The sequence below is a fragment of the Rhyacophila brunnea genome, unplaced genomic scaffold, assembly GCF_057557595.1.
Source record: "Rhyacophila brunnea isolate RB1 unplaced genomic scaffold, BYU_Rbru_1.0 scaffold_15, whole genome shotgun sequence".
Lineage (NCBI taxonomy): Eukaryota > Metazoa > Arthropoda > Insecta > Trichoptera > Rhyacophilidae > Rhyacophila > Rhyacophila brunnea.
This window is the reverse complement of record NW_028232806.1, coordinates 18,963,438-18,976,170: the sequence shown is the minus strand read 5'-3', so window position 1 is coordinate 18,976,170 and position 12,733 is coordinate 18,963,438. Positions and strand designations below refer to the sequence as shown.

General features: G+C 32.8%; 2 protein-coding genes across 4 annotated transcripts in view; one reads left to right on the top strand and one right to left on the bottom strand.

Annotated features, from left to right (window-relative positions):
• Positions 1-12,733, bottom strand: part of mim (missing-in-metastasis) — a 352,784-nt gene that overhangs the window by 49,527 nt on the left and 290,524 nt on the right. The window lies entirely within an intron of this gene.
• Positions 2,371-11,434, top strand: LOC147075007 (serine protease ea-like). The gene is made up of 4 exons (XM_085943183.1): positions 2,371-2,543; positions 9,018-9,333; positions 9,910-10,115; positions 10,537-11,434. The coding sequence occupies exons 1-4, from the start codon at positions 2,477-2,479 to the stop codon at positions 10,950-10,952; spliced, it is 1,005 nt and encodes a 334-aa protein (XP_085799309.1). The 5' UTR covers positions 2,371-2,476; the 3' UTR covers positions 10,953-11,434.

Below are 12,733 nucleotides of genomic sequence, written 5' to 3'. Positions count from 1 at the left end.
CGGACTTATGAGTAGGCACAACCCTATTTTTTGTCATTTTACGATAAGTACGAAAAAACACTCCAAATATAAGAACTCATCAGTTGCACCGACAGACTAAGTCTTCAAAAATAAAAGTTAATTTATGCATCTATTAGACTTCTTAGAGTATTAGATTAACTTCTAACTGAAATGAATGTCATGTGTCCATGAGTATAAGTGTGCACTTATAACAACACGGTCGGTTTTATCAGTATAACTAATTGTACTAATGTTCTGGAAAATATAAGCTTTATTGGTATAAAAATGATTAAGTACAGAAATTAACTGAAATTAACTTTGTTTTTGCTATCCTGGGAAATCGTCTTTTTGGACTTGTACTCATAAGTCCGCCCATCATAGAATTATATCGATGGTCATTTCAGTACTGTTGTCTTCTCCATATTTTCGCCAATGAATTTTAGAAATACGAAAAAGACCAGTGCATGTATTACTGTGTTATGTTGTTGGCGGTCCTCGTAGTCCAATGTGTTAGGCATTGGCATTTCATCTGGGGAGTCCGGGTTCGATCCGGTGACGTTACGATATATTTAAGTAGGTACGTGATCTTCTCATAGCCTGGGTGTTTGTGATTGTTTCACTTATATTACCGATTGCACTTAAAAAAACTGAATACTTACACGGTTGTTTCACTACACTGCTATGTCTACTCCAAGTTCAGTGGCAGTCTTGGGTGAGTCTCACCTTATAGTTTGGCCTTCGACCCTCGTTGAGGGCTGAAAATGGAATTCATTTGTTTTACCTTTTATCAAGTTCAAATTTGCCGAACAGATTTTGTCTTGATTATTATTGAAAATTCCTGTAAGTAAAATTACTCTCTTTTGTTGGACTCTGAACCAATAACAACTACTATATTATAATAATCTAACTTCTTAATTATAAAGTATTATATTATGAGTATTATGATAATTAACACTGGATTAAAATAAAAGAATAATATTTTATCTTTTATTATCCAAAACCCATAAAAACACTACAGTCATTTGGCGGGCCTGCCTCATGGCCTGTTGCATTATTAAAAAGAATATAATATATTATTATATTATGCAAATATATATATATATATTTGTTAATGTTTTTAAAATTAAATTATAATGCAAATTTAAAAACATTAAATTGCGTATTTTCCTTCATTACCGAGAACTAGGGAATCCAATCCCGGGATCCCGGGCAATTTTTGATACATATGAATCCCGGGATTAGTAAGCATAATCCCGAAACTTTCGGGATTGATTTTATCAATCATAATCAAGTGACATGCGTACAAAATAAGTATGTTAGTGACGTGTATGTACCTGCATATGTCACATGTCATATGGGTAATCGCCGGATGCTCACGGGTAATAAATAACCACGTTTTGCTGCCATACGCAATTGTAACAACATCAGAAAAATAATAAATCCGTTTATACCAGTTACACGCCACAGACGCGCAGGTACGCAGTTGTTTCTACGCAAAATTTTATGAATGTATGTTTTAATTTTCCCATTGAATTTAATTGTTACTTAAATACTTAATTATTATTTATAGCAATTGTTAGAATTTCGGAATGTTTGTGAATTTTATTATGTATTCGTATTGTATTTATTGTCAACACAATATGTTATTTTTTATTTTCGTTGTTTAATTTATTTTTAAAATAAATTAACAAAACTGATTTACTTTCACATTAATATTTATATTAAAATATTAATTACTCCGTTAAATCTATGTATTTACAAGATTGAACATACACAATATTAACAATAAAATATAAATTAGACTAGTTATTATATACATTGTTTACCAATTTTATCAATGCTATTTCTATGTATATTAACTGAAAAAAATGTCAATCCCGGGATCGTCAAATTTTAATCCCGAAATCCCGGGATCGAAATTTTGGCTCGGGATTAGATTCCCTTACCGAGAACCAACACGGTGCTATTTCTTACGATATTGAAAAAAGGCATATAATGAGGTGTTCATAAGTGATACACAATACGCGGGATACAAGTTTGCACAGACTAAATACAATAATATGTATTTGAAAAAATCTTTGCATACCCTAAAAATCACTTTCCTTTCGGCTTCGAAGATAACATACGTTTGAAGACATCGGAGAGAATATAACATTGCCTTGTACGGGCGGCGAACTATTAGAAAATGGGAAATATTGATCATATTGATAAAAGGGTTGTTCATCACTGGTATATTGTGTACATTATACTCTGCGCAAAAAGTTGACAGCCCTGACTAGACGACGAGGATGTAATCAAAGCATAAAAATTATAATTTATTCTCGATCTGGTTGTAGAAGTTTACTTGAAACATCAGTGTTTGGTATGGGTGTTAGTCTTAGGTCACACGCCCGACAGTTCGGATATTTCGTAGGTGAAAAGTAGCCTTTTTGTAGGCATTGGACTAGAACCAAATTGTAATATATTCGCATTCACGATGGGAGTTCAAAGAGTATTATGCCTCGCATTAGCACTGATCTCGCTAACTGCTGTCGCTTCCGCGTGTAAGTACCTACTTAACAAATATAACCATTACATAGGATTAGTTTTACTTACTGCAAAATATCTAATTCGCTTTTTTACGTCACGTAAGAAATCATTGACAAACATGTCAAAAAATAAATTTGATTGAACTTAAAATAATACTTGAAAATTATAGATGTTTCGTTTTATATTTAAAATTAGATATTTAGCGGATATATTCCTTACACATTTTTACTTACATTTTTTTTATATGTACATACATTTTCGGAAGAGTAGCAATATAAATAAATTTAAATGTTGGCACATTTTTTTTAAATAATGGCGGCAGTTTGTCCACGACAAAAGGAACAGGAACTGTGGTGAAAACACCCTGAAAACCGCACGAGTTGATCATAAAGAATCATCACAATATTCACTTAAATTTTGTTATTTGTGGCGATAAATGGCTACACCAATAATTGTAGATTTAGTGATTCCCAAACACTGGGGCTTTAACGTAGCTTATTTTAAAACACCACAGTATTTTGAATTTCTACGTTAGATATTACGCCGTATGTAGTAGATATTGAAGTAGCGAGAGTTTTATTTGGGAGGGATATTTGTGTAGCAACAAGGAACGAAAGAATAAAAAACTAGATACCTATAATACCAGTTGTCATAATTTAACGTCACCGCTTACTAGGCACAGCTCATTTTGTTTCTGTCAAAGTTTTTCACATTAGTACAGCAAAGTGTATGCAATAAATCGACACCTCCTACGTAGAGTATTGTAACTTCAAAATCGCAACTTTACAGGAGAGCGGTTTAAAGATACAAAAGCTTGGTGTAAGTCGACCTTTTGAATGTTTTGCACCAAATTTGGGATGTCAATTGTAAATTATAAATAGATTTGTTTTGCATTAAAGGATATTTAATATTTTCTGTGGTTAATCATAAAATGCAGTTACAATATTATAGTGCGGAAAAGAATTTGATCCAAATATTGTATAAACCACATACAATAGTTTACGGCGGAACCTCTTACATGCATTTAGTTGTATGTGATACTTATCATAATTTACGTCGTCATGGTTTTGGTGAAATATATTGTATATGTTAGATATAATCCTTCACCTAGGATTTTTTGCGTATTTAAAATCATAATTCGGTAATAACAATAATTAAAAGTTATGGTATGGGTCGTCAGATAGGTAGGTTGGAAAAAATACTCTATATAATATTGCTTTTATTGTCATTTAATAAAACATTAAATAAATTTAAGACTTTCATGACATGATAAAAATTAAACATACAGAAAAAAACAGAGAAGAAATAATTTCAATCAAAAATCCAATTCAAGGAAGTATGTAAATATTGAAATAAAATTAAAAGCAAAGAAGAAAAATTACAATCACTTAAAACCAACGTTTTTGGTTAAATAATATATCAAATATCAAAGGAAAATCAGACAAGAGAATAACAATGGGTGATTAAGTGGAAGGGTGCACTTCAGGTTAAAATATAAGTGAAACTGAAAAAGAAATCATTCTGCAACTATATTTTTAGTTTGGAATTAATTTTTAATTATATGATGCAAAAAAAGAAGCATGCACAATTTAAAACATACAACCGAAAAGAGATTTTTTACACTGACATATTAATTATTAAGCTGATTTTATTTTCATCCTACAAAAACACAATTTGCTATAGGTGTTCGTATTTACAAATAATAAAATCAATCTTCCTCCGAAACTGCTGGTGGAATTTCAGTGGTAGGTATTAACAGGTATAAAATTACTGAAAACTCAAGATAACGCTCAGGAATGATTCCATTGCTGCACATATGCAGTAAATCATCTGTCTTAGCTTTTGGAATCGGCAATATTTGTAAATAAAGAACCTTTACCGAAAATGAAGTTTCTCGTTGCGTGTGCTATGTGTTACTTTTCACAACCATGGTCGAGTAGACAGTGCTGGACAAATAGCACTTGTAATTAATCTTAAACGGATCATTGTGATTTACATTAATTTGTATTAGTCCATATATGATAATTTAATAGAGCTCTGAAATCAAACATACTACGTGATTGATCTCTACCACATCCTCAGGTTTTCCTTCTTGTTTTGTCCATCCAACTAAACAGTACCATTCTGGAGGTGCAAACATTTGTTTGTTTGTCGAACATCTTTCAATCAGGGCTTGAACGCAGTCCTCTTCATTTTGCGTACGTCCCCTTTCCAAAAATGTGTGCTTTACATTAACATTGTATTTATGGACCAAATACAGTCATGTTAAAGTCATAAACAATGCGATTTCTGTTCTGGCTTATATTGTTAGAGAAAACCCTGAATTATTTTGCTTATAGACCACAATAAGTAAGCAACTTGAGTCCTCATTTGCACCTCGTTTGCCTTCAGCTTCCTGCTATATGTATCATGTAGCTACCTTTTGTGTAAATTGAAAAACTGTGAAATTTCAAACTGATAATTTACGTTTATAATAAAATGTACTTACTCAAATTTTTTGTAAGTCAAAATTCGCAGATACAATTTTGCCGTGTAATGATTGAACATCATTTTATCAAATAATCTTAACTGACGAGCAAGGTTCTTGCCATAAACTGGGAGTTGCTCCGTGGATGCTACTCGGACTTGTAAGTTTTTGAAAATGTGACATTGGTCACACTGGTCCTTTTTAGGGACATAGCGACACAACACAATTTAAAATTTTCATTGATTATAAATAATAATTGATACTGCCTTTCTGTTTGAGCTTTATGTGTGTATATTATGGGCTCATACCATTCATTATATAGTTTAAATAAATGGGTAAAATCCAGGTCGCCATCTAAGTAAAGTTTGCTTGATCGCTGTCGAACATAATCTGATTCGACCGGTTGGATGGACTTAACATGGTCGGAAACACTGGCATTCATATCATCAGTTAATACAACATTGAAATTTTTGTGTCAACTTCGTTGATCAGGTGTTAAAACGGCGGTTTCATTATCCACCTAGTCCAAAGTTATGAATACGAATTGGTCACAAATAGAGAATGTAGCTAGAAACTTTTTTTTGCAGACCGTAACCAGCCCCATGTTATTTTCATTTTGATATTTCGTCAGATGATATTTAATGGTAAATTTCGCCGCGACTGAGTTTCAGTAAAAACTCTGCGTTGCTTTTCATGTATCGCTAATTTAGCAACATATTACCACTTTTATTTCGATTACCCGAAACCTTAACCATTATAATTGAGGTTTTTTTAAAAAAAATGATTATAAAGCATTATAAATCTCATAGTTTATGATAACAGTACCTCTTGAGATGATTTTTCACAAAAATAGCTCTATATTTTATAATATATCCAATTACTTTTACGGTTAATCTTTTCGAGAGAATGTAGTCTGTTTGTATCAGCAACGCTGGCACTAGTCTCATCATCGTCACAAATAATGTCTAAAAGTTCCATTATCATATTTTAATCAGCACATGAAGGCAGTGATGACTCTGTAAAAAGTAAAACAACTTAATAAACATGAATTTATAAAAGTTATCACGCGTATAATGTTGCAACTAAAATTGTATGTCGCCGTATAATATGATAAGTACTACATACAATTTATTTTACTAAAATAAGCACGACGTAAATTATTATAAGTGATAGATACAATATTTTTTTTCAGTTTTTTCCGACGTAAAATATGGTAAACATTACATACAATAATAGAGTCAAGTAAAGAAACGACGTAGACAATGGTAAGTATAACTTACGATATTTTTTGTTGTCGTACGAGAAAAAGATTAAAAATATTAACTTACCTTGAATCCTAAAGTCACAGTTTCCCTGGGTAGGATTTATTTCGTCCATTGTTGTTTTACTATTATTATCCGTTTCTATAATATTTTACGCTATACTATTAATTGTCCCATCTGGCCTAATCACACATTTTTGTGCACGCATAGATTTTCTATCAATTTTTGTATTCTTGACACTAAAGTCCTGTAGGGGCAGATATATTGCGCAATATTTATTGACATTGTCTAGATCTCTTCATTATGGTATTTAATATTTACCAAACCATACAAAAATACAATATAACCGAAAGTTCACAGTGGTAGCGGTGTGTCACCTCCAGTCCGAAGTGAAGTATCGTAATTAGCAGTAACAATACACCCGCGCGGCAAGATCTCCGTGCGTTTCCCGCGTATAGTATTGCTAAATACGTTACCATACTTCACGTCGGAAAAATTTCAAGAAATTTGAGATACAATAATATGCAATGCTTGAAAATCGCACTTATAATACGAATTTTGAAATTCTGTAAATTGCATCATATGTAATACATACTATGGATACGAAAAATGAAAAAAAGTGAAAAACGTCATTTTGTTAGTTACAATAGTATACGTAGGAGGTGTCGAAATGTAAAAAAGTATTTTTTTTTCAAAATTGATAGTTACCTACCTAATGATTAATAAATACATTAAAATTTTCCATGTGGATAGTCAGGTCATGCGTTAGATAATATGACATAAAATTAGGGGAGAATAATTTTTTGGGGTAGTTTCCGTGTTGGTGACAAAATTATCGCCTGCTGCGCTATCTGCCTGTTTGATAGATAGTTTTGGTAGCTTGGCAGGGATTCCGCGAGATTTCACAAAATGTTACAAGTGTTTCGCAATACAAAAAAGGTTGGGAATAAAAAAACATTGATTCTTTCTAAAGTGAAAACAATTTTATATATCATATGACATTAAAAATGCCGGTTGTTCTGCTAGGTCTTGCCTTAATATGTACCTAATTCGAAAATATAACATCGTAAATTGCTATTATTAAAATCGTTTAAATGCTTATTTTCCAAAAAAAAAAAACTATTTAAGTCGTTACTATCAATGAAAAAAATTATTTATCTGCGATTAAATTTTAAAATAACGAGTTTAAAGAAAAATACTGTCCTGTTTTCATTTGTTTTGGACATCATTGTTAACTAACTACTAACAGACAATCGGATTATTAATCATGAAGGTTTCTACAACCATTCTAGATCGAAAGTTCACTTTCAGATCGAGTTGCTAGTGTCTAATTAATAACAATGTTGTTCTGTTGTAATAACTAATAAATTACGGTTAATGTGAAAAATTAATTTATCTCTAATTATTTAATGTCATATAATATGTATTTTGCCGACTCAGGGTAATGTTTTATTAATTTATCACAGCATAGGTAGAGTATACGTTTTATAACTTTGCACTTTTTTGCACTTTTTACTACACTGATTCGCCTCTTTGCCTGATTACCTCGCATAAAATTAGATCAAATGATATTCACTTGTATTACTTAATAAATGTAGTAATAAGAAAATAAATAGATCCTATATGTAAAAAAATATTTTTAGAATAATATATCACATCATTTTCATCCTAGAGCCGGGAGTGCAAAGTTATGAAGAAGCAACTCTATGTACCGGAGGACTGATTTGTTTCTGGATCTGTGATGAGTGATGATTTACATGCGTAAAACTATGGGTATTTAAATGATTCCGTGAAAATATTGGAATATTCCGCGACACACAATTTGGGAACTGCTGCTATAGAGATTTAAAAAATAAGCTAGCAGTGTCACAGTGAAGAAATTATGTAAATATGACATTTTTTTGTTCTATCAATAACTGGATAGCAAAACGTATCGAAACAGTGGGCATCTGAATAATATATTAATTTATCCTCACAAATAATACAATAAAGATGATTGAAAAAAAACAACACGACGAAAAAACTTGTTCCTCACATTAAATAAATTATACAAATACACTTTTATTTATATTTTCAATATTTTAATTAATTATTGAGTCACAATTAAAATTATATCAACAAGGCAATAAAATAAGAAAAACACCTTTTTTAAATTTTAGTATTATACACATTTATATATTGAACAAACCGGAACAGTCGTCAGACGAAATCAATATTGGTTTATAATATATATAATAATCGTACACTGTATAAGATACAACAGTAAAATGTTAATTAATTTAATTTGATTAGTGTCATTTTTCATAATAATATAGGCAGTGCAAATGTTCACCGTTTTATGGTTTTCGGCGACGGCACATCGGGTAACCATCATTTATTTTTATGTTTGCATTTCGCATGTCAGTTGTGAAAACGTTTTTTAAGAATTTGTCGTTCTTCGTAAATGGATTAAACACCATATTTCGCACAAGGATACCGTGTACTTGAGGATGTAGGATATCGGTTGAAACAATCTAATCAATTTGATTTGGACGCAGTCCTTCCAATAATAAAATCGAAATGTGAGCGTGTGGAAAGAAACAATATATAATTAATTGATTTTCACAAAATTCATTAATCACAACGCTGATTAGCAGCCATATGCTATATTTAATTCACACATATATACCCATTTTCATTCATTCACTTTATCGGGGTTTTTAATTAAATCCAAGAAACGGCTAATGAAATGATAACAACTACTTGATTTGGTTTATCAGATCGCCCGGTGTCAGGCGAAAAACCGTCTACAACAGAAACTCCAGCTCCTCCTCCGCCCAATGAAAAAGTTGACTCAGGCTTGGCAGATAGCATACTCCCAGCAAAGAGCATATGCGGTTTGGAAGAATTCGAGGATAAAATCCACGGCGGAAACGAGACGGGATTGGCACAGTATCCATGGATGGGTCTAGTTGAATACCGCACCAAGAAGGGAACCTTGTCGCTCGCCTGCGGAGCAACTCTCATATCGAAGAGATACGTTCTCACGGCTGGACACTGCGTGGTGGGAGCAGTTCTTAAAGAAGTCGGAACACCGTAAGTACTTAAAAACCAAGAATAAAAAAGAACCCCAATCTAGAAGTATACATATTTTTAAAATGTATTAGTATAAAATATCTGTATTATTGGACATTCTTTACCAGTTGACAATGTCAATTTAAAGCGGACGACGCCGATCCCGATTTTCAACCAAGTTGAATTAGTAGGTACTAGGTACATATTCAATTGTGTTTTATTTAAAATTAATTAATTGTAATTATTGTCTGGTGTAATCAATATGCTAAAGTCGATGATATTTTACGAATCGTATTAAATTAATAGAATTGTTTTGTTGTACACTACGAGTATATCAATATTTAAACCTGGAATATCGCAATGAAAGAATAGAGCGGAAATTTCAAACTTTCAAAACAACCCTTAGTCAACCATCAGGTAGCTTTGTGACTACATCTAGTACTATACCCATAGGACTACGCAGACTGAATTGCCTGCATTACCATGGACTATGCGTGGAAACTGACGTGAGACGGAGAATATTGCAAGTGATGTGTAGAAAACCGAAAGAGATTAAGAGAATTTCATGCAATAATATTGTTGCTGTTGCCTTTCCAGGGTGAGTGTCCGTCTTGGAGAATTCGACAAGCGCACAGGTAAGGATTGCCTGCCGCTGTTCGGCGGCCGAGAAGAATGTAATGAGGATCCCGTGAGCATACCCATCGAGCTGATTACCACTCATCCAGACTACACGCCGGGGAGGAAAGGCGAAAATAAGAACGACATCGCGATTATCAGGCTAGCTAGTGACGCTCCTTATTCAAGTGAGTACCTCCACACAATAGGGCTTTTCATTGGAACAAGAGATCTGTGGATGCTCTTTCAGTATATCCATAGTATCCTTGGATGTATTGCATGTAGCGCTAACTTGTTGGAACCACATGTTTGTCGGTCGCCCTAAACGATCAGTACCTACATACGCAGACTCGTCTTGGAAGAAATATGGGACAATGATACCCCCAGACCAAATTACGTACATTTTTTCAGAATGCAAATTAGGTACCTACTAGGATCTCGTAAGGGTTTTCACTGGCCCAGATTCGACAATTTTGCTCGTGACGAAACAGTTCAGCCAAAAACTAATCTCGTCACTAAATATGATTTGATTGACACGATTCTTGAAATCGGGATTCTATAAACCGTTTCTAAAAATGGCTAATTAATGTTGCAATTAACAATTCACAGGTTTCATCCGACCAATCTGCCTGCCTTCCAGCGATATAACTCAGCGCAAGACTAGCGAACCAATAGAACTTTTGGTGGCAGGTTGGGGCAGTACGGAGACAAGTTCCAAAAGTGATGTCAAACTTCATCTTTTGGTTCCACTGGTGGACCATACAGTGTGTCAAAATGCATACAGCTCGGGACCGCTGAAGATAGGGCTGTGGGATAAGCAACTTTGCGCCGGAGCCGAGCGTGGAAAGGACGCGTGCCGCGGAGACTCCGGCGGACCTTTGATGGCCCAGGAGGATAGCGATAATTATGAACTTCACGGAGTCGTGAGTTTTGGACCAAAACCTTGCGCTCTCACCGGCATTCCAGGAGTTTACACCAAGGTCTTCGCGTATATTCCGTGGATTCGCAGTGTTCTCAAAGAATAGATTCAGATTTAGTCGACAAATCTCGCCCGTAAGATATTTTCCAAAAATATGAAATATTATTAAAAGTTGACAGTGATAAAAATGACAAATAATTTTGTATAATATCTATAATTATGAAAGTTTTAAAAATAAAATGTTTACAATAAAGACGCCCAAGCTGGAAAATATTATTCAAAAGAATGAATAGCTACCTAGGTAATGTTTTTAAAAAAATCACTCTATATTACATAATTATCATGATATCAAAGGACTTTTTGAGCAGAATAAAAATAAATAAATTACTGAACAGGTTTAATTTCGATATTCAAAACATATACCTACTCATTGAGTAAAAACAAATGTTAAGGTGATTTACGTACAATGTATTCAAATGTTTCATCAAAATTATAAAATGAAATCATTTACATCACAATACATTTATGTTTCACATTATGACTATTTTTGCATCTATAAAAAAATAAAAAAATAATATTGTACGATGATGTGTTGTTAACATTATTAAAAAACTAGTCCCCAATTGATGAATGGAATGCCTAGAACCAATGTAGAATTACAATTAATAAAATTGAACACAATATATACCTAGGACAAGTTCCACTTATTTTAATATTATCAGTGATGACCGGTTTCGTCCGCTTCAAAAAAACATTGCCAACTGGTAAAAAATATACAATTAATACAATCACACATTTCCAATGCCATATAGTGTTGGGTTACATGTAAATTGTTCGTAAAACGTTTCACCGTGTCACAGTTCGCCATGAGCTTTTTATCGGAAAGAGATGACCGTATAGATACTATACGGTCTCCAATTTTATTAGATTCAATATGAACATTAATTCAATTTTCATTGCTGATTTTGGCAAAATTTATGAATGCAAGAATGAAAACCTAACCCAACAAATAATCCAGTATATCGGCTATTTTCAAAATCTGTCTGCCTGCTGCTGGCTGCCTGCAAAGTGTAAGACGACAAGAACCGTGTTTTATTTGGACGTGAATTTTATGTTAGTACTATACGATGCACGCAAAGAGGTTGGACTGTCTTTAATATACGGCCATATATTTTGGATACAACATTTCAAGGTGAAGTGTAATACGGCGAACTGCATACGTACAAGTTTTCAGACACGAACGTGTTGATAGCCGTTTTGTATTGTAATTTTGATATAGTAAAAGAAGAAAATCCAGTGAACCGTATTTTTAAATAAATACCAATTAACTATATATTTTTTTAAACATATTTTTGATATTTTGTACTAAAAAATGTAACACCTGTGTCACAGTTATACTTGGAGGAGTCGTACACGCCAATAAATTAGGCAAAAAAAGCCGTTTAGACTTGGGGTAAAAATGGCATAAGTTATAAAGAATGATAATTATTGATAAGTACCTAGAAAACCCGTTTAATTAAAAAAATCAATATTAAAAATAACCTAGGTACGAATCTCCTGTATATTAAGAAGCAGTGCTTTGCTTTTATCGTATTTGATAAATTGGTGATGGTACTCGTATAATAATATTTCAAGTTAATTGATATACATAGAAATATTTAGTCAAAATTATAAATATTTCATATTAGTTCTTATATAAAACGCACCATACTACTAATTGTATCTATTTAAATATTGTTTATTGTAATAGTGTCTTTCACAGAGTTTAGAGAAGAAGAAAAAACAAATTGAAAGTCACTGTTGAACGCATATTTTAATAAGTAGGTATTATTGAGAATGTAATAATTGGTGATGCGACAATTGCATCTGGCGACGTCGCCACAATCA

Excerpts from the sequence above, each read along its gene's own strand:
- LOC147075007 (XM_085943183.1), top strand. The coding sequence starts at position 2,477 with ATGGGAGTTCAAAGAGTATTATGCCTCGCATTAGCACTGATCTCGCTA. Across the intron at positions 2,544-9,017 it reads AACTGCTGTCGCTTCCGCGT|ATCGCCCGGTGTCAGGCGAA; the intron begins GTAAGTACCTAC and ends TTGGTTTATCAG. Across the intron at positions 10,116-10,536 it reads TAGTGACGCTCCTTATTCAA|GTTTCATCCGACCAATCTGC; the intron begins GTGAGTACCTCC and ends AACAATTCACAG.